Below are 24,757 nucleotides of genomic sequence, written 5' to 3' on the forward strand. Positions count from 1 at the left end.
CTCTATGGAGATGGAGATTTCAAGTTCCAACAGGACTTGGCGCCTGCACACAGCGCAAAATCTACCCGTGCCTGGTTTACGGACCATGGTATTTCTGTTCTAAATTGGCCCGCCAACTCCCCTGACCTTAGCCCCATAGAAAATCTGTGGGGTATTGTGAAAAGGAAGATGCAGAATCCCAGACCCAAAAACGCAGAAGAGTTGAAGGCCACTATCAGAGCAACCTGGGCTCTCATAACACCTGAGCAGTGCCAGAAACTCATCGACTCCATGCCACGCCGCATTAACGCAGTAATTGAGGCAAAAGGAGCTCCAACCAAGTATTGAGTATTGTACATGCTCATATTTTTCATTTTCATACTTTTCAGTTGGCCAACATTTCTAAAAATCCCTTTTTTGTATTAGCCTTAAGTAATATTCTAATTTTGTGACACACGGAATTTTGGATTTTCATTTGTTGCCACTTCAAATCATCAAAATTAAATGAAATAAACATTTGAATGCATCAGTCTGTGTGCAATGAATAAATATAATGTACAAGTTACACCTTTTGAATGCAATTACTGAAATAAATCAAGTTTTTCCAAATATTCTAATTTACTGGCTTTTACCTGTATTAGAGAGTCTATATATGATATATAGTGAATGTATTGATGGTAGATAGTGTGTATACATAGTATATAGTGGAGCATGTATATACAATATATAGTGAGTGTAAAGATAATAAATATTGTGTATACATAGTATATAGTAGTTAGTGTATGTATATAACATATAGTGAGTGTAAAAATCATATATTGTGTGTATACATAGTATATAGTAGTTAGTGTATATACATGTAACATATAGTGAGTGCGTAGATCATATATAGTGTGTTTACATAATATATAGTAGTTAGTGTATGTATATAACATATAGTGAGTGTATAGATCATATATAGTGTGTTTACATAGTATATAGTAGTTAGTGGATATATATATAACATATAGTTGTTACGTACGATAGGGGAAGGAGACGACACCACGAGGAAGATCAGGTTTACATGTTTATTGCAACCCTTGATGAGTGTGTGGGAGGTGTATGCTACTCTAAGTGTGTGGTGCCAGACCATGTGTAGAATTAATCATGTAAATGTTACCAGGGTTGTCGGAAGTGCGTGTTGGATTAATCTTTCGCCAGTCCAGAGGGGCGAGGCAAAGAGGGAGTCCGTGGGCAGGCAGGTGGTCGGGGGCTGGAGGGAGGCAACAAGGTCCGTGCCCAAGCAGGGATCGAGGGAGGCAGTCCAGAATCCAGAGGGAAGTCGAGGTACACAACTGGAACACAGGGAAACTGGAAGGACACTGTGGGACATGAGACTCGGGACAGAGAGGTAACAAGGAGAGCAAGTACGCGGGAGGGGAAGCCAGAGACGGGATGCTTACTGCAAGGAGTTCAACTACGTTCCGGCATCAGCTCCATGGTTCCGCTGGTCTTTATGCTGCATGTCTTGATTAGACCCAGGTGTGCTGATTGTTGATGGCCTGCCGTTTCGCCGTTGCGTGGGCGTGAAGTGCCCAGCGAGAGCAGGGGCGTGTCCTGGCGTGCTGGCAGCACAAGCTGCCGATGAAAGGCGAGTTCTAGCCCGCGCCGTGACAATAGTGAGTGTAAAAATAGAAAATAGTGCGTGTATATAGTAGTCAATGTATATATATAATATATAGAGTGTATAGATAGTACATAGTGTGTATACATAGTATATAATAGTCATTGTATATATGTAATATATAGTGAGTGTAAAGATATTACATAGTGTGTATACATAGTACATAGTAGCTAGTGTGTATATATAATATATAGTGAGTGTAAAGATGGTAGATAGTGTGTATATATAGTAGTCAGTGTATATATATACTGTATATGTATATATATATGTGTGTGTGTGTATGTATGTATATATGTATATATATATATATAAATGTATATATATATTTATATATATATATATATAGTGAGTGTAAAGATAGCAGATTGTGTGTGTGTGTGTGTGTGTGTGTGTGTGTGTGTGTGTGTATATATAATATATAGTGAGTGTATAGATAGTACATAGTAGCTAGTGTATATGTATAATCACAGTATATAGTAGTTAGTGTATATATGTATATATATAATATATAGAGAGTGTAAAGATAGTAGATAGTGTGTGTGTGTGTGTGTGTGTGCGTGTGTATACATATATATATATATATATATATATATATATATATATATATATATATATATATATATATATATGTATATATATACATAATATAGAGAGTGTAAAGATAGTAGATAGTGTGTGTGTGTGTGTGTGTGTGTGTGTGTATACATATATATATATATATATATATATATATATATATATATATATATATATATATATATATATATATATATATATAAAATAGGCCCGGGGGATGGGGACGGGTTAAGGGGGAGGAGTATATATATATATATATATATATATATATATATATATATATATATATATATATATATATATATACTGTATACATAATATAGAGAGTGTAAAGATAGTAGATAGTGTGTATAAATAGTCAGATGTCCAATGTTTTGAAGCAGCAGTTGGCATAAAGCAGGGTATAGTACAGTGTATAATAAATATTACAGTACAGGTGTAAAACACTTTTTGGTTATGTGCTGTCCAGCTGCAAATATAAACAATGTTGACGTAGACGGTTATATCTACTGTACATATTTACTGTACAGGTGTCGGATATTTACTAAGTATGATATTTACTAAGTATGTACAGTAGGTATGATGCAGATGGTTATATCTACTGTACATATTTACTGTACAGGTGTGGTGTATCAAATATCTGTATGCAAGTATGGATGAATGATTAGGTTCCAGCTGTAAGAATCCTATGTTGGTGTCTGTTGGCAGAAGAGCCCGTGGATCCTTCCATTGCTGACTGTGACTTTGAGCAAGGCATGTGCTCCTACTACCAGGAGAAGGCGGGGAGGCAAACCTGGAGCCAAGTTTCAGTCAGTGCCAACGCTTACAGGTGCGGAGACCACACCACTGGCACAGGTGAGTCAGCACCTGGCTGATTGTCTGCAGTAACCAATCATCACAATAAATACAAACAAATCACTATCAACACCAAACTTTATCAACTGTCTGCAATAACCAGTAATCACAATCAATACACACAAATCACTATCAACACCAAACTTTATCAGCTGTCTGCAATAACCAGTTACCACAATCAATACAAAAAAATAACTATCATCACCAAACTTGATCAGCTGTCTGCAGTAACAAATCATCACAATCAATAACCATAATCACTATAAACACCAAACTTTATCAGCTGTCTGCAATAACCAGTAATCACAATCAATACAAACAAATCATTATCATCACCAAACTTTATCAGCTGTCTGCAGTAACCAATAATCACAATCAATACACACAAATCACTATCAACACCAAACTTTTTTCAGCTGTTTGCACTAACCAATAATCACATTCAATACACACAAATCACTATCAACACCAAACTTTATCAGCTGTCTGCAGTAACCAATGATCACAATCAATACACACAAATCACTATCAACACCAAACTTTTTTCAGCTGTTTGCACTAACCAATAATCACATTCAATACACACAAATCACTATCAAAACCAAACTTTATCAACTGTCTGCAATAACCAATAATCACAATCAATACACACAAATCACTATCAACACCAAACTTTATCAGCTGTCTGCAGTAACCAATAATCACAATCAATACACACAAATCACTATCAACACCAAACTTTATCAGCTATCTGCAGTAACCAATAATTACAATCAATACACATGAATCGCTATCTACACCAAACTCTTATCAGCTGTCTGTGATAACCAGTTCTCACAATCAATACACATATTTCACACTCAACACCAAACTTTATCTGCTGTGTGTAATAACCAATAATCAGAATGGATACACACAAATCACTATCAACACCAAACTTTGTCAGCTGTCTGTAATAACCTATTATCAAAAACAATATTAAAAATATGTCTATATGTATATATACAGTATGTCTATATGTATGTATACACAGTATGTCTATATGTATATAAGTGTATATATGTTTATATGTATATATGTCTACATGTAAATATGTTTATATGTGTATATATGTCTGTATATGTTTATATGTGTATATATACAGTATATATGTCTACATGTGTATATATGTACAGTATATGTGTGTATATACATGCATATGTGTGTATATGTTTATTTATATATATGTATATATGTTTATATGTATATATATATATATGTCTATGTGTATATATGTATATGTGTGTATATACATGCATATGTGTGTGTATATGTATATATGTGTATATATGTATATGTGTGTATATACATGCATATGTGTGTACATGTGTGTAGAAATATTTATATTTATATATGTGTATATATGTCTATATGTATATATGTCCATATGTATATCTATGTCTTTATATATGTATATTATATATATATATATATATTTATTTATGATTTGCAAATCATTGTATTCCGTTTATATTTACATCTAACACAATTTCCCAACTCATATGGAAACGAGGTGTATATATATATACACATATATATATATATATATATATATATATATATATATATATATATATATATATATATATATATATATATATATATATATACACAAACCCCGTTTCCATATGAGTTGGGAAATTGTGTTGGATGTAAATATAAACGGAATACAATGATTTGCAAATCATTTTCAACCCATATTCAGTTGAATATGCTGCAAAGAGCAGCACGGGGGAAGAGGGGTTAGTGCGTCTGCCTCACAATACGAAGGTCCTGAGTAGTCGTGAGTTCAATCCCGGCCTCGGGATCTTTCTGTGTGGAGTTTGCATGTTCTCCCCGTGACTGCGTGGGTTCCCTCCGGGTACTCCGGCTTCCTCCCACCTCCAAAAACATGCACCTGGGGATAGGTTGATTGGCAACACTAAATTGGCCCTAGTGTGTGAATGTGAGTGTGAATGTTGTCTGTCTGTCTGTGTTGGCCCTGCGATGAGGTGGCGACTTGTCCAGGGTGTACCCCGCCTTCCGCACGATTGTAGCTGAGATAGGCTCCAGCGCCCCCCACAACCCCGAAGGGAATAAGCGGTAGCAAATGGATGGATGCTACAAAGACAACATATTTGATGGTCAAACTGATAAAAAAAATTTTTTGTGCAAATAATCATTAACTTAAGAATTTGATGCCAGCAACACGTGACAAAGAAGTTGGGAAAGGTGGCAATAAATACTGATAAAGTTGAGAAATGCTCATCAAACACTTATTTGGAACATCCCACAGGTGTGCAGGCTAATTGGGAACAGGTGGGTGCCATGATTGGGTATAAAAACAGCTTCCCAAAAAATGCTCAGTCTTTCACAAGAAAGGATGGGGCGAGGTACACCCCTTTGTCCACAACTGCGTGAGCAAATAGTCAAACAGTTTAAAAACAACGTTTCTCAAAGTGCAATTGCAAGAAATTTAGGGATTTCAACATCTACAGTCCATAATATCATCAAAAGGTTCAGAGAGTCTGGAGAAATCACTCCACGTAAGCGGCATGGCTGGAAACCTTCGATCCCTCAGACGGCACTGTATCAAAAACCGACATCAATCTCTAAAGGATATCACCACATGGGCTCAGGAACACTTCAGAAAACCACTGTCACTAAATACAGTTCGTCGCTACATCTGTAAGTGCAAGTTAAAGCTCTACTATGCAAAGCGAAAGCCATTTATCAACAATATTCAGAAACGCCGCCAGCTTCTCTGGGCCCGAGATCATCTAAGATGGACTCATGCAAAGTGGAAACGTGTTCTGTGGTCTGACATGTCCACATTTCAAATTGTTTTGGAAATATCCGACATCGTGTCATCCGGACCAAAGGGGAAGCGAACCATCCAGACTGTTATCGACGCAAAGTTCAAAAGCCAGCATCTGTGATGGTATGGGGGTGCATTAGTGCCCAAGGCATGGGTAACTTACACATCTGTGAAAGCACCATTTATGCTGAAAGGTACATACAGGTTTTGGAACAACGTATGCTGCCATCTAAGCGCCGTCTTTTTCATGGACGCCCCTGCTTATTTCAGCAAGACAATGCCAAGCCACATTCAGCACGTGTTACAACAGCGTGGCTTCGTAAAAAAAGAGTGCAGGTACTTTCCTGGCCCGCCTGCAGTCCAGACCTGTCTCCCATCGCAAATGTGTGGCGGAATATAAAGCGTATAATACGACAGCGGAGACCCCGGACTGTTGAACGACTGAAGCTCTACATAAAACAAGAATGGGAAAGAATTCCACTTTCAAAGCTTTAAGAATTTGTTTCCTCAGTTCCCAATTGTTTATTGAGTGTTGTTAAAAGAAAAGGTGATGTAACACAGTGGTGAACATGCCCTTTCCCAACTACTTTGGCACATGTTGCAGCCATGAAATTCTAAGTTAATTATTATTTGCAAAAAAAAAAAAAAAGTTTATGAGTTTGAACATTAAATATCTTGTCTTTGTAGTGCATTCAATTGAATATGGGTTGAAAAGGATTTGCAAATCATTGTATTCCGTTTATATTTACATCTAACACAATTTCCCAACTCATGGAAACGGGAGAAGTGAAATGTGTAATTCTAGTAATATTATTTTCCAGACTGCGAGTTGTGATGATTGTTCTTCTCGGCCATCTTTCCAGGCGGCATGTTGCTGGCAAACACGCGCTTCTCCTCCATGCCGGGCTACGTGGGTCGGCTTCACGGTCCGTTCCTGCCTGGCAGGCACAAGTACTGCCTGAGCTTCTACTACCTGCTCCGTGGCTTCAGGAAGGCAGACAACGCTCTGGCTCTTTACATCTACGACGAAAACAACGTGGCCCAAGACAAGGTCTGGAGCCTGGCCGAGACCTCCAAAGACGTGTGGATGCAGGTGGAGATCACCTACATGAAGCCCATGGTGACCAAGGTGAGGGTGAACACCTAGAACTGGACAGGAAGTGTGTGTCACTAACAATGGAGCTAATATGAGTCGCTCTATTCGGTCTATAAAGCGCTCTAAAAAACCTCCAAGGTTTTATATACACACTGTAAGTACAGTATATATGTAATGTAGTAACATTCATAATAACATGTAATATTTACATATTTAGATCATTTTAAGCATATTAATTTCACAGACGCATCACAACAATCACCTTTCCTTCAACAACAACAAAACTTGATGAGAGACAACAAACGTAATAAAACAATCACTTACTGTACAATGTCTGCTCTCACTGGGATAAAGCCTGCCGTTTATATCTTCTCTTTTACATCGAAAATTCATCATCCTCACAAAGGGTTAAAAAAACAAGCGTTTTTTGTTGTGTCTTTCTGGCCATCTCCGGGTCTAAGTTGGATGTCAAAGTTGACCAACTTGTCAGATTATGTCTACAACCTTCTACTATCCAGGTGAGAGACCTGATTTATCATCTAGAATTAACTTTCACCAACTTAGAGGCGATGCAGCAGCTCAATATGTCAATATAGCAGCATAAGCTAGTTAGCTCTCTGTGATCACGGCACCACTAAAAGTAGTTCCTCTGCGTTAGCGCTTATAATAACAATATCGCTAAAACTTGTTAATAACCAGGTCACGACATGTAAAGAAGTATTTTTGGCAGTTTTGGGATGTTTTTTGGAAGACTTTATGGGCGCAGTAGTGTACTCTAATTATCTGCATTGTTAGTAACCTTGCTGTATTTTAGAATCCATAAACAAAGAAAAACATTTGTGTTCTTGTTTTACATAAGAATTGTGAATGATTAAAAAAAAAAGTGCAGTTGCCCTTGAATGCGACCAATCAGAAAGCAGGGATGTTGCTGACTCGTGTATTTATTCATAATGCAGCACTCCGTGTCAACACCAAGAGAAACGCAAACAGACGCCATAATTCTGCTCATAAATATTCTTAAAAAGACACATTCTTTGGCCAAAAAGCGTATTGTTTTATATTTGTGTGTCATCAAGTTTGTACCTTTTATTACATGCAAATATTTAGTCGCTCAAACCCAAAGTCTCAAAATAATTCAAAAGTCAAACTCGTATCTTCTAGATATTCCATATTCTATTTATGCAAGACCATGTTTTATATTTTATCCATACAAAACCATCCATCCATTTTCTTCCACTTATCCGAGATGAGGTCGCGGGGGCAGCAGCCTAAGCAGAGAAGCCCAGACTTCCTTCTCCCAAGCCACTTTGTCCTGCACCACCTGGGGGATCCCGAGGCGTTCCTCGGCCAGCTGGGAGACGTAGTCTTCCCAACGTGTCCTGGGTCTTTCCCTAGGGAGGCGTTCTGGTGCCATCCTGACCAGATGCCCGAACCACATCATCTGGCTCCTCTCGATGTGGAGGAGCAGCTTTACTCAGAGCTCCTCCTGATTGACAAAGCTTCTCACGGAGGTTCGACTCTCCGGCATAGCCTCCTCTCCCGGGAAGGCTGAGGGGTGTGATTCCGCAATAGCTGTAACACACCCTCATGTTCCCCATCGTGAAGAGAGGAACCACCACCCCGGTCTGCCAATCCATAGGCACCGGCCCCTAATGTCCACACAGAGTCTCGTCAACCACAGCAGCCTCCCAGCATCCAGAGCCTTAAGGAACTCCAGGCGATCTAATCTACCCCCCTTGGCCCTGCCACCAAGGAGCTTCTTAACTACCTCGGCAACTTAAACACCAGAAATAGGAGAGCCTACCACAGAGTCCCCAGGCACTGTTTCCTCATTGGAAGACATTTAGGTGGGATTCAGGAGGTCTTCGAAGTATTCCTTACAACGATCCACAACACCCTGAGTCGAGGTCAGCAGCTCACCATACCCACCATACACGGTGTTCACAGTGTGCTGTTTCCCCCTCCTGAGGCGGCGATTGGTGGTCCAGAATCACTTGAAAGCCATCTCGAAGTCGTTCTCCATGGCTTCTCCGAACTCCACCGATGTCCCGAGTTTTTGCCTCTGCGACCGCTGAAGCCACACACCGCTTGGCCTGTCGGTACTTGTCCGCTGCCTTGGGAGTCCCATGAGCCGAAAGGACCTGATAGGACTCCTTCTTCAGCTTGACGACATCCCTCACCTGGGATTACCGCCATGGCAGGCACTGACCACCTTGCGGCCACAGCTCCGATCAGCCGCCTCGACAAAAGAGGCACCGAACATAGTCTACTCGGACTCAATATCCAGCTCCTCCCTCGTAACATGTTCAAAGTTCTTCCGGAAGTGGGAATTGAAACTTTCCCTGATGGGAGACTCTGCCAGACATTCCCAGAAGACCCTCACTATGCGTTTGGGCCTTCCAGGTCTGGCCGGCGTTCTCCCCCACCACTGGAGCCAACTCACCGCCCGGTGATGATCGGTTGAAAGCTCCCACCCTCTCTTCACCCTAGTGTCGAAAACATGAGACCTCAAATCCAATGACGCAAGCGCAAAGTCAATCATGGAACGGCGGCCTAGGGTGTCCAGGTGCCAAGAGCACATATGGACACCCATTTGTGTGAACATGGTGTTTGTTATAGACAATCTGTGAGGAGCACAAAAGTCCAATAACAAAACACCAATCGGGTTCAGAGCAGGGAGGCCGTTCCTCCCAACCGCACCTCTTCAAGTCTCACTGCCGTTACCAACGTGAGCGTTGAAGTCCCCCAGTAGAATAAGCGAATCACCTGAGGAGGTTTTTCCACTACTGCCTTTAAGGACTCCAAAAAGGGTGGGTACTCTGAGCTGCTGTTTGGTGCGTAAGAACAAACAACAGTCAGGACCCGTCCCCCACCCGGAGGCAGAGAGAAGTTACCCTCTCGTCCACCGGGTTAAACTCCAACATACAGGCTCTGAGCTGCGGGGCAACAAGTATTGCCACCTACGCCCTTCTCCTCTCACTGCTGACAACGCCAGACTAGAAGAGAGTCCAGCCCCTCTGGAGACGACTGGTTCCAGAGCCCTCGCTGTGCGTCGAGATAAGTCCGACTATATCTAGCCGGAACTTCTCCACCTCACAAACCAGCTCAGGCTCCTTTCCCCCCAGCGAGGTGACGGTCCACGTCCTAAGAGCGAACTTCTCTAGCCTTCTCTGGACCGCCAAGTGCACTGCCTTCGACTGCCGCCCAGCTCACACTGCACCCGACCTCCATGCCCCCTCCTATGAGTGGGCATAGAGGTCATTGTTTTTATCACGCAAGTCATTGTTTTTTTTGTCAAGTTATAGATAGATGCTGCTTTTTACTGTAGGTAGAGAACATGAATAACATTATAGGGGTGGGCCAAAGAAAAGGCAAACTAAATATACGGCGTGGCGCAGTGGAAGAATGGCCGTGCGCGACCCGAGGGTCCCTGGTTCAATCCCCACCTAGTACCAACCTCGTCATGTCCGTTGTGTCCTGAGCAAGACACTTCACCCTTGCTCCTGATAGGTGCTGGTTAGCGCCTTGCATGGCAGCTCCCTCCATCAGTGTGTGAATGTGTGTGTGAATGGGTAAATGTGGAAGTAGTGTCAAAGCGCTTTGAGTACCTTGAAGGTAGAAAAGCGCTATACAAGTACAAGTACAAGTATAACCCATATACATAGAGTGGGTTGTGGGGACCCCTAGAGATAGTTGTAGGGTGTCCCCAGCTAAATAACAGATAGTTAATAGTAATATTTGTACACTCTCACATACATGAACATTGACTTCCTGTGCAGACATTATCAGTATAAAAGACTTCCTGTGCAGACATATTAAAGAACTCTTCATGGACGAGGAGTTCTGATGGGGATATTAATTGTGAGACCGTATTCAACTACAATACTAACTCATTTGTCATGAAATGATACAAGTTGTGTGTTTCCTAGATGGTGTTTGTCAGCATTTGTAGCAACTTCTGGGAATGTGGTCTGCTGGCCATCGATGACATCACTGTCCGCCTGGGAGACTGCCGCATAGCAAAAGGTTTTCTTTTCATTTCATGTCAGGCAACATACAATATCATATACACTAATAATAATAACTCCGATATACAATATCATATACACTAATAATAATAACTTTGATATACAATATCATATACACTAATAATAATAACTTTGATGTATGATATCATATACACTAATAATAATAACTTCAATACACAATAACATATACACTAATAGTAACTTTGATATACACTATCATGTATACTAATAATAACTTCGATATACAATATCATATACACTAATAATAATAACTTCAATATACAATATCATCTACACTAATAATAACTTCAATATACAATATCATATACATAAATAATAATTTCAACATTCAATATCAAATTCATTAATAACAACTTCAATATACAATATCATATACACTAATAATAATAATTTCAAATATACAATATATACACTAATAATAATTTTAGTATAAAATGTCATACACATAAACAATAATTTCAATATACAATATCTTATACATTAATAATAATACATTCAGTATACAATATCATATACATAAATAATAATACTGAAGTATGTATAAAGTATATGTACTAACAATCAAGTGTATAGGAAGTATATAGATAAAAAGTGTATGTACTAACAATAAAGTGTATATGAAGTATATATAAAGTATATGATGTATAAAGTGTATATATATATATATATATATATATATATATATATATATATGTATATATATATATATATATACACACATATATATATATATATATATATATATATATGTATATATATGTGTGTGTGTACTAACAATAAAGTGTATATGAAGTATATATAAAGTATATTAAGTATAAAGTGTATATGAAGTATATATAAAGTATATGTACTAACAAAGTGTAAATGAAGTATATATAAAGTATATGTACTAACAATCAAGTGTATATGAAGTATATACTATATATAAAGTATATTAAGTATAAATAAGAAGGATTCTTCTATGTTTGGTCCTCAGGTTCCTTGCCAGGTCAGTGTACTTTTGAAAGTGGACTTTGTGGTTTCATTCAGGACACCACACATGATCAAGCTGATTGGCTGCGGCTTCGAGGCCACACCCCCACATCTTACACGGGCCCCAGAGGAGACCACACTACTGGGGTAGGTGAGTACTACTACTACTACTACTTCATGTACTACTACTACTTGTATTAGTACTACTGCTACTACTACTACTTCTGGTGCTACTACTACTGCTACTACTCCTACTACTACTACTTTCAAAACCGCGACTGTACACCACCCCTGAAGAAACCTGGTTCAGAGCCCAATATCTTCGTCCTATCTCCAACCTGCAATTTCTCTCAAGAATCCTGGAACAAACGGTAGCTTTCCAGATCCATGGCCATCTGTGCAGCAACAACCTTTATGAACAGTTCCAGTCCAGTTTTGACCCCACAGAAACCGCTCTTCTCAAAATCACAAATGACCTTCTGTTGGCAGCTGACTCAGGACTCTTATCCATCCTCACCTTCCTTGATCTGAGCGCTGCATTTGACACCACATGTCATTCCAGCCTCCGACACCACATGTCATTCCGCCCTCCGGAACCACATGTCATTCCGCCCTCCGGCACCACATGTCATTCCGCCCTCCGGCACCACATGTCATTCCACACTCCGACACCACATGTCATTCCGCCCTGCGGCACCACATATCATTCTACCCTTCGGCACCACATGTCATTCTGCCCTTCGGCACCACATGTCATTCCGCCCTCCGGCACCACATGTCATTCTGCCTTTCGGCACCACATGTCATTCCGCCCTCTGGCACCACATGTCATTCCACACTCCGACACCACATGTCATTCCACCCTCCTTCATCGACGAGCCTCCATTGGTTTATCCGACACCCCCCTAGCCTGGTTTCACTCCTATCTTTGTGACCGTATTCAGTTCTTCAAGTTCATTCTCATCCCCGCTTTCTTCTGGTGTACCCCAGGGCTCTGTCCTCAGCCCTATACTTTCTATACCCTCCCATACCTTTTCATCGCAGATGACACCCATCTCTACGTTTCCTCCAAACCCTCTTCCACCTTTCCTCCTTCCTTTCTTTGTGCCTGCTTACAGGAAAAAAAAATCCTGGATCACAAGTCATTTTCTTCAAATGAACAGCGATTAAACAGAGGGAGTCCTCAATGGTTCTAAGTCCACTCTACAAGCACCCCAGTTTCACCGTCCCCATAAACAACTCCTTGGTCTCAACCCTCCTCCCATATTAAGAGTCTGGGTGCACTCTGTCATTTCATACCCACATCAACAACACCATCCCATCCGACTATTTCCACCTCCGTAACATCAACTGCCTCCGCCTATTTCCACCTACGTAACACCAACTGCCTCCGCCTATTTCAACCTCCAATAACATCAACCGCCTCCGCCTATTTCCACCTCCGTAACATCAACCGCCTCCCACCGAAACATCAATCGTCTCCGCCTATTTCCACCTCCGTAACATCAACCGCCTCTGCCTATTTCCACCTCCGTAACATCAACCGTCTCCGTCACTTTCCACCTCCGTGACATCCACCGTCCCCGTCCATTTCCACCTCTGTAACATCAACCGTCTCCGTCCATTTCCACCTGCGTAACATCAACCGTCTCCGTCAATTTCCACCTACGTAACATCAACCTCCTCTGTCCATTTCCACCTCTGTAACATCAACCGCCTATTTCCACCTCCGTAACATCAACCGTCTCCGTCCATTTCCACCTCCATAACATCAACCGCCTCCGCCTATTTCCACCTCCATAACATCAAATGCCTCTGCCTATTTCCACCTCTATTACATCAACCTTGTCCGCCTATTTCCACCTCCGTAACATCAACCGTCTCCGTCAATTTCCACCTACGTAACATCAACCGCCTGTCCATTTCCACCTCTGTAACATCAACCGCCTATTTCCACCTCTGTAACATCAACTGTCTCCGTCCATTTCCACCTCCATAACATCAAATGCCTCTGCCTATTTCCACCTCTATTACATCAACCTTGTCCGCCTATTTCCATCTCCGTAAGATCAACTGTCTCCGTCCATTTCCACCTCCGTGACAACCGTCTCCGTCCATTTCCACCTCTGTAACATCAACCGTCTCCGTCAATTTCCACCTACGTAACATCAACCGCCTCTGTCCATTTCCACCTCCATAACATCAACCGCCTCCGCCTATTTCCACCTCCATAACATCAACCGCCTCCGCCTATTTCCACCTCCGTGACATCAACCATGTCCGCCTATTTCCACCTCTGTGACATCAACAGCCTCTGTCCATTTCCACCTCCGTAACATCAACCGTCTCCGTCCATTTCCACTTCCGTTACATCAACCGCCTATTTCCACCTCCGTAAAATCAACCGTCTCCGCCTATTTCTACCTCCTTAACATCAACCGTCTCCGCCTATTTCCACCTCCTTAACATCAACGACATCCGCCTATTTCCACCTTCGTAACATCAACCGCCTCCACCTATTCCCACCGCCATAACAACGATTCCCACCACCATAACAACGATCCGCCTATTTCCACCTCCGTTACACCAACCGTCTCCGCCTATTTCCACCTCCTTAACATCAACCTTTTCCGCCTATTTCTACCTCCTAACATCAACCGCCTACGCCTATTTCCACCTCCGTAACATCAACCGCCTCCGCCTATTTCCACCGCCTTAACACCATCCGATCTGCCTATTTCCACCTCCGTAACATCAACCGCCTCCACCTATTTCCACCTCCGTAACATCAACCGCCTCCACCTATTTCCACCGCCATAACACCATTCGATCCGCCTATTTCCACATCCGTAACATCAACCGCCTTCACCTATTTCCACCGCCTTAACACCATCCGATCTGCCTATTTCCACCTCCGTAACATCAACCGCCTCCGCCTATTTCCACCTCCGTAACATCAACCGCCTCCGCCTATTCCCACCGTCATAACACCATTCGATCCGCCTATTTCCACCTCCGTAACATCAACCGCCTCCACCTATTTCCACCGCCTTAACACCATCCGATCTGCCTATTTCCACCTTCGTAACATCAACCGCCTCCACCTATTTCCACCGCCTTAACACCATCCGATCTGCCTATTTCCACCTCCGTAACATCAACCGTCTCCGCTCTTCACTCCCTCCCGATAGTCCTGCAATCCTTGTCCACTCTCTTGTCACTTTCCGTCTGGATTGTTGCAACTCCCTGCTCTTTGGTCTCCCCCACAAACTCCTCCATAAAGTCTAACTAGTCCAGAACACTGCTGCCCGTGTAATCACCAGAACTCCCGTCATCAGTCACATCACCCGCGTTCTTCACCAACTCCACCGGCTTCCCATCAACTACAAGGTCCTCCTCCATACATTCAAAGCTATCCATAACCTCGCCCCGCCATACTGGTCTGACCTCCGACACATCAATGTTCCTACCCGGTCCCTCAGGTCTTCCTCCTGCATCAACCTACTACTACTACTTCTTGTAGTACTACTACTGTTGCTACTACTACTACTGTTGCTACTACTACTGCGACAAATACTATTACTACTTGTACTACTAGCTACCAACTGGGTTGATTACCTTGAGTAGTATTGTGTATGGTTGAAGCAGGAATGAAGTACTGTAGTACTACTGTCCTACTTGATGAATACTTGTGATATTTTCTTTTGTGCAGGTTACTTCATGTACATCGAGGCGTCACACATGCGTCATGGCAACAAGGCCCACCTGCTGACCTCTGACCTGAGAGGCTCCTCAGCGCCGCACTGCTTGGTCTTCTACTACCACATGTTCGGCTCTGGAACTGGAACCTTGCGAGTTCTGTTGCGTCAGGAAGACACTGAACGCGACACACCGCTGTGGAGGCGACACGGCGAACAGAGCGTGTCTTGGATGAAGGCCATGGTCGACTACACCTGTCACCTACGTCACCAGGTAAATACACCTGTGTTGTTACACCTCTGTGTTGTTACACCTCTGTTATTACACCTCTGTTATTACACCTCTGTGTTATTACACCTCTGTTATTACACCTTCGTGTTATTACACCTCTTTGTTATTACACCTTTGTGTTATTACACCTCTGTTATTACACCTCTGTGTTATTACACCTCTGTGTTATTACACCTCTGTTATTACACCTCTGTGTTATTACACCTCTGTGTTATTACACCTCTGTGTTGTTACACCTCTGTGTTGTTACACCTCTGTTATTACACCTCTGTGTTATTACACCTCTGTTATTACACCTCTGTGTTGTTACTCTTCTGTGTTATTACTCTTCTGTGTTATTACACTTCTGTGTTATTACACCTCTGTGTTATTACACCTCTGTGTTGTTACACCTCTGTTATTACACCTCTGTGTTATTACACCTCTGTGTTATTACACCTCTGTGTTGTTACACCTCTGTGTTATTACACCTCTGTGTTGTTACACCTCTGTGTTATTACACCTCTGTGTTATTACACCTCTGTTATTACACCTCTGTGTTATTACACCTCTGTGTTATTACACCTCTGTGTTATTACACCTCTGTGTTATTACACCTCTGTGTTACTACACCTCTGTGTTACTACACCTCTGTTATTACACATCTGTGTTATTACACCTCTGTGTTATTACACCTCTGTGTTATTACACCTCTGTGTTACTACACCTCTGTATTACACATCTGTGTTATTACACCTCTGTGTTATTACACCTCTGTGTTGTTACACCTCTGTGTTATTACACCTCTGTTATTACACCTCTGTTATTACACCTCTGTGTTATTACTCTTCTGTGTTATTACACTTCTGTGTTGTTACACTTCTGTTATTACACCTCCGTGTTATTACACCTCTGTGTTATTACACCTCTGTGTTGTTACACCTCTGTGTTATTACACCTCTGTTATTACTACACCTCTGTTATTACACCTCTGTGTTATTACACCTCTGTTATTACACCTCTGTTATTACACCTCTGTTATTACACCTCTGTGTTATTACACCTCTGTGTTATTACACCTCTGTGTTACTACACCTCTGTTATTACACATCTGTGTTATTACACCTCTGTGTTGTTACACATCTGTGTTGTTACACCTCTGTTATTACAACTCTGTGTTATTACAACTCTGTGTTGTTACAACTCTGTGTTGTTACACCTCTGTGTTGTTACACCTCTGTGTTATTACACCTCTGTTATTATACCTCTGTTATTACACCTCTGTGTTAGTACACCTCTGTGTTATTACACCTCTGTGTTATTACACCTCTGTTATTACACCTCTGTGTTATTACACCTCTGTGTTATTACACCTCTGTGTTGTTACACCTCTGTGTTGTTACACCTCTGTGTTATTACACTTCTGTGTTATTACACCTCTGTGTTATTACACCACTGTGTTAATGCACCGCTGTTATTATCACACCTCCGTGTTGTTACACTTCTATTATTACCTCTGTGTTAGTACATAGTTATTACATTACAAATACACACAAATTGTCTTTAAACATAAAAAAAACCTTCAGAATTTCTGAAGGATTGTAAGACTTTAGTTAATGTCGATTAGAATAATAAATCAATATTAAATGAAGTAAAAGTTAGTTATATATTTAAATGAAATATTAATTACAAACATTAATTAGAAATAATAGTTAAAATATTAATTTAATTATTAATTTAGTATTTCAATTACCAATACTATTATAAAAAATAATCAAAATATTTAATGCAACTGTTGTAATACTAATTACAAATATTAATTCAAAATGATACTTGAAAACATTGGTAAAATCTTGATTTAAAAATATTTACAAATAATGCAAATAATAACTATTGATCAAAAATTAATGAAAGACATTCATAAAAACATTAATCAGAATATGTAGAGAGCAAATAAAATAGCAGATAATTTGTCTGCTTTGACACAATTAATGTCAAAGATTTTTCTTCTTCAGACGTGATCATCACTTTATTGATATTGCAGATTGTCTTTGAAGCCATTCGAGGTCCATCCCTGCGGAGTGATATCGCCATCGACGACGTGCGCTTCCAAAGTGGTCCTTGTGAAGGTCAGCACATCAACTACAGTACTAATGAATATTCATGAACATTATGATGACATACGTGGTTAAGTATTCATAAATATGATGATGATGACATAAGTTGTTGAATATTCATGAACATGATGATGATGATGACGACGACATAAGTTGTTGAATATTCATGAACGTGATGACATAAGTTGTTGACTATTCATGAACATGGTGGCACAAGTTGTTGACTATTCATGAACATGGTGGCACAAGTTGTTGAATATTCATAAACATGGTGGCACAAGTTGTTGCATATTCATGAACATGGTGACATAAGTTGTTGAATATTCATGAACTTGACGATGACATAAGTTGTTGAATATTCATGACCATGATGACACAAGTTGTTGAATATTCATGAACATGACGACATCAGTTGTTGAATATTCATGAACATGATGATGATGACATAAGTTGTTTAATATTCATGAAGACAACTACATGAGTTGTTGAATATTCATGAACATGATGATGATGATGATGATGATGACATAAGTTGAATATTCATGAACACAATTACTTAAGTTGTTGAATATTCATGAACATGATGACATAAGTTGTTGAGTATTCATGAACATGACATAAGCTGTTGAATATTCATGAACATGATGACATAAGTTGTTGAATATTCATGAACATGATGACATAAGCTGTTGAATATTTATGAACATGATGACATAAGTTCTTGGATATTCATGAACATGATGATGACGACATAAGTTGTTGAATATTCATGAACATGATGACACAAATTGTTGAATATTCATGAACATTGTGACATAAGTTGTTGAATATTCATGAACATGATGACATAAATTGTTGAATATTCATGAACATGATGATGATATAAGTTGTTGAATATTCTTGAACATGATGACACAAATAGTTGAATATTCATGAACATGATGACATAAGTTGTTAAATATTCATGAACATTATGACATAAGTTGTTGAATATTCATGAACATGATGACACAAATAGTTGAATATTCATGAACATGATGAGTGTGAATGTTGTCTGTGTTGGCCCTGTGATGAGGTGGCGACTTGTCCAGGGTGTACACCGCCTTCCGCCCGATTGTAGCTGAGATGGCCTCCAGTGACCCCGAAGGGATTAAGCGGTAGAAAAATGGATGGATGGATGATGACCCAAATGGTTGAATATTCATGAACATGGTGACATAAGGTGTTGAATATTCATGAACATGACATAAATTGTTGAATATTCATGAACATTATGACATAATTCGTTGAATATTCATGAACACGATGACCCAAATTGTTGAATATTCATGAACATGGTGACATAAGTTGTTGAATATTCATGAACATGGTGACATAAGTTGTTGAATATTCATGAACATGGTGACATACGTTGTTGAATATTCATGAACATGATTACATAAGTTGTTGAATATTCATGAACATGATGACATAAGTTGTTGAGTATCCATGAACATGATGACATAAGTTGTTGAGTATCCATGAACATGATGACATAAGTCGTTGAATATCCATGAACACGATGACATAAATTGTTGAATATTCATGAACATGGTGACATAAGTTGTTGAATATTCATGAACTTGATGATGACATAAGTTGTTGATTGACATGTTTTTTATGTAATCATTTCCTGTGTGCTTGTCCTCGTCAGACGCTGATGACATCACTTCCTCCTCAGGGTCCTCAGAGGACTTCAATGAAGTGTAGAAGAAGACATCTTCCTGTTTATTATTTAGTCGCTTCACGTCGTTCTTGTATGCACTCATTTCCTTCTGGGTCAAAGGTCAGCTGGAGTCTATCCCAGCTGCCTGTAGGTGAAGGGGTGTGGGGGGACTGTTCCGCAGCCAATCACAGGACACAGAAATATAACTGACATAACGTGCATGTTTTAAAACGTGACAGGGAGATCTCACTCCAACACAGATTTGAACCATCAACCTCCTGACTGAGGCCGATATGCTAGCCACTGATCCACCGCGCACACTCCTTTATTAATATTGTTATTTTACAACAAATATATTTAGTCTTTTATTATTGTTGTTTATTTTACTATACATATATTCACGTCTTTTAATAATATTGTTTATTTTACAATAAATATATTTAGTCTTTTATTATTGTTGTTTATTTTATTATACATATATTCACGTCTTTTATTAATATTTTTTATTTTACAATCAATATATTTAGTCTTTTATTATTATTGTTTATTTTATTATACATATATTCACTTCTTTTATTATTATTGTTTATTTTACAATCAGTATATGTAGTTTTTTATTATTGTTTATTTTATTATACATATATTCACTTCTTTATTATTATTATTTATTTTACAATAAATATATTTAGTCTTTTATTATTATTGTTTATTTGTTATACATATATTCACGTCCTTTATTAATATTGTTTATTTTACAATATATTTATTATTTTATTATTATTGTTTATTTTATTATACATATATCAGTAAAAATTGGATGAATATTCACGCCATTTATTAATATTGTTTATTTCATAAAACATGTATTCATGTCCTTTAATATTACCTTATTACTTTATTATTATATACATATATATATATATATATATATATATATATATATATATATATATATATATATATATATATATATATATATATATATATACACATATAAATGTATGCATATATAAATGTACATGTGTATATATGTATATATAAATGTATATGTATAAATATTCACATATGTATTTATAAATCTTAAAATATATAAATATAGATCAATAATATCATCAAATATTTTTCACACACACACATATATATATATATATATATATATATATATATATATATATATATATATATATATATATATATATATATATAAAGATATATATATATATATATAAAGATATATATATATATATATATATATATATATATCCATCCATCCATTTTCTACCGCTTATATATAAAGAGATATGTATATATATATATATATATATATATATATAAAGAGATATATATACAGGTAAAAGCCAGTAAATTAGAATATTTTGAAAAACTTGATTTATTTCAGTAATTGCATTCAAAAGGTGTAACTTGTACATTATATTTATTCATTGCACACAGACTGATGCATTCAAATGTTTATTTCATTTAATTTTGATGATTTGAAGTGGCAACAAATGAAAATCCAAAATTCCGTGTGTCACAAAATTAGAATATTACTTAAGGTTAATACAAAAAAGGGATTTTTAGAAATGTTGGCCAACTGAAAAGTATGAAAATGAAAAATATGAGCATGTAAAATACTCAATACTTGGTTGGAGCTCCTTTTGCCTCAATTACTGCGTTAATGCGGCGTGGCATGGAGTCGATGAGTTTCTGGCACTGCTCAGGTGTTATGAGAGCCCAGGTTGCTCTGATAGTGGCCTTCAACTCTTCTGCGTTTTTGGGTCTGGCATTCTGCATCTTCCTTTTCACAATACCCCACAGATTTTCTATGGGGCTAAGGTCAGGGGAGTTGGCGGGCCAATTTAGAACAGAAATACCATGGTCCGTAAACCAGGCACGGGTAGATTTTGCGCTGTGTGCAGGCGCCAAGTCCTGTTGGAACTTGAAATCTCCATCTCCATAGAGCAGGTCAGCAGCAGGAAGCATGAAGTGCTCTAAAACTTGCTGGTAGACGGCTGCGTTGACCCTGGATCTCAGGAAACAGAGTGGACCGACACCAGCAGATGACATGGCACCCCAAACCATCACTGATGGTGGAAACTTTACACTAGACTTCAGGCAACGTGGATCCTGTGCCTCTCCTGTCTTCCTCCAGACTCTGGGACCTCGATTTCCAAAGGAAATGCAAAATTTGCATGGTTGGGTGATGGTTTGGGGTGCCATGTCATCTGCTGGTGTCGGTCCACTCTGTTTCCTGAGATCCAGGGTCAACGCAGCCATCTACCAGCAAGTTTTAGAGCACTTCATGCTTCCTGCTGCTGACCTGCTCTATGGAGATGGAGATTTCAAGTTCCAACAGGACTTGGCGCCTGCACACAGCGCAAAATCTACCCGTGCCTGGTTTACGGACCATGGTATTTCTGTTCTAAATTGGCCCGCCAACTCCCCTGACCTTAGCCCCATAGAAAATCTGTGGGGTATTGAGAAAAGGAAGATGCAGAATGCCAGACCCAAAAACGCAGAAGAGTTGAAGGCCACTATCAGAGCAACCTGGGCTCTCATAACACCTGAGCAGTGCCAGAAACTCATCGACTCCATGCCACGCCGCATTAACACAGTAATTGAGGCAAAAGGAGCTCCAACCAAGTATTGAGTATTGTACATGCTCATATTTTTCATTTTCATACTTTTCAGTTGGCCAACATTTCTAAAAATCCCTTTTTTGTATTAGCCTTAAGTAATATTCTAATTTTGTGACACACGGAATTTTGGATTTTCATTTGTTGCCACTTCAAATCATCAAAATTAAATGAAATAAACATTTGAATGCATCAGTCTGTGTGCAATGAATAAATATAATGTACAAGTTACACCTTTTGAATGCAATTACTGAAATAAATCAAGTTTTTCAAAATATTCTAATTTACTGGCTTTTACCTGTATATACACACACATATATATATATATATATATATATATATATATATATATATATATATATATATATATATATATATATATATATATATATATATGTTTGAATCCTGCTCCCAGAGGTATGTTTTAGATATGTTACCTTCAAAGAGTCATTGTTAGCCATGATTGTAGAGAACAAGACTCGTTCATAACTGCCATGTTACTGGCGCGCCCCCTGGTGGTGATTTGGACCAACATCTTTGTCTTCTCGAAACAATCAAGGTTACAACAATAAAGCGTTCTTCATGATAAAGACACATCAGAGAGTGTGTTGCGATCGCTCCTCCACATTGACATTCTCACTTTAATAATAGGCTATTTAATCATTTCATTCCATTGGTGGTTTTATTCAGTGACGTACGAATCATTTATCAATACAATGTGTTCATAGTTTATGGAAGTAGAATTGTCTCATATCAACTTACATATATCAATATGATATTAATACATATGCATATATGAATAAATATACAAATACAAATGTGATATATAAATAAATAAATAATTTGTATAAATAAACGCGTATTTGTAAATACATTTTTGAGAATTTAAAATATATCCCAATAAAATGTATAAATATAAAAATGTGACATACAAATAAATCAAGAATTTGTATAAATAAACGTGTATTTGTAAATATATTTTTGAGATTTGAATATAAATATAATTGATTTTGTATTTGTATTGAATTTGCATATGTGGATCGCTTTTTTGATTTTGTGTCGATGAGACATTCCTCCCACAAACCAGATGCACAAATAAATGTGACCTTCACACTCCCCTGAACAACCAGCAGAGGGCACTGCAGCCGGAGCGGTCTCGGTCATAGACATGGTCAGACACTGGCAAGCCAATCAGAGGCACACTAGGGAGGGTCATATGATGATTGATATATGATGATGATTTGACACACATTGTACCGATTAGAGATCGGTATCTACATCGGAACAAGGTCATTAAACGACATTGATACAATAAAATAAGCAGCTAGCACGGTCTTTCAGATTAACTGGATAAATTAGCATTAGCTAATACAACGCTAAAGTTAGCAAGCTCAGGCCCGTTGTGCATTCTCTCTGTAAAGACGTGGATTGTTTTTGTGCAGAGAACTCCGGGCATTTTGCATATAATGCATATAATGCTCTGTGACCCAGACCGCTCTGGCTGCAGTGCCCTCTGCTGGTTGTTCAAGGGAGTGTGTAAGTCACATTTATTTGTGCATCTGGTTTGTGGGAGGAATGTCTCATCGACACAAAAGCAAAAAAGCGATCCACATATGCAAAATCAATAAAAATACAAAATCAAGCATATTTATATTCAAATCTCAAAAATATATTTACAAATACACGTTTATTTATACAAATTCTTGAATTATTTGTATGTCACATTTTTATATTTATAAATTGTATTTGTATATATTTTCAAATCTCAAAAATATATTTACAAATACGTGCTTATTTATACAAATTATTTATTTATTTGTACATCGTATTTGTATATTTATTAATGTATGCATATGTATTAATATCATATTGATATATGTATGTTTTAAAATATATTTACAAATATGCGTGTATTTATATAAATTATTTATTTATTTGTATATCAGATCTGTATTTGTATTTGTATATTTATTAACATATGCATATGTATAATATCATATTGATATTTATAAGTTGATTCTACTTCCATAATAGTTGGAAGTTTCAAATATATTTTTTAACAAAATAAGAGTCCTAAAGACATGAAATAAAATTACAGAGTTGTGATTTTATATTTAAATAAAACATCAAAGTTTCTTTTCATAATACTCTGAGTTAATAATAACCTTTCATTACAGCAGATTTTGTTGATTACAAACTATATTAGATTAAAATTTTTTGCCAACAAACTATTTTTTATTGTATTTTTTTGTTGTTGCTAACATTTTATATTTTATTTGACTTTTTGCCAATGAGCTTTGTTTA

General features: G+C 38.3%; 1 protein-coding gene across 1 annotated transcript in view; it reads left to right on the forward strand.

Annotated features, from left to right (window-relative positions):
* mamdc2a (MAM domain containing 2a) overlaps positions 1-20,266 on the forward strand; it is a 52,924-nt gene extending 32,658 nt beyond the window's left edge. The window contains exons 9-15 of the mRNA XM_061981032.1: positions 2,927-3,073; positions 6,773-7,038; positions 10,935-11,031; positions 12,031-12,177; positions 15,739-15,998; positions 18,040-18,124; positions 19,806-20,266. Coding sequence (XP_061837016.1) covers positions 2,927-3,073; positions 6,773-7,038; positions 10,935-11,031; positions 12,031-12,177; positions 15,739-15,998; positions 18,040-18,124; positions 19,806-19,861 — 1,058 coding nt within the window. The 3' untranslated portion in view covers positions 19,862-20,266. The remainder of the gene's footprint in view (positions 1-2,926; positions 3,074-6,772; positions 7,039-10,934; positions 11,032-12,030; positions 12,178-15,738; positions 15,999-18,039; positions 18,125-19,805) is intronic.
* Positions 20,267-24,757: the final 4,491 nt, after the last annotated feature.

Source organism: Nerophis lumbriciformis, linkage group LG20 (assembly GCF_033978685.3).
Source record: "Nerophis lumbriciformis linkage group LG20, RoL_Nlum_v2.1, whole genome shotgun sequence".
Lineage (NCBI taxonomy): Eukaryota > Metazoa > Chordata > Actinopteri > Syngnathiformes > Syngnathidae > Nerophis > Nerophis lumbriciformis.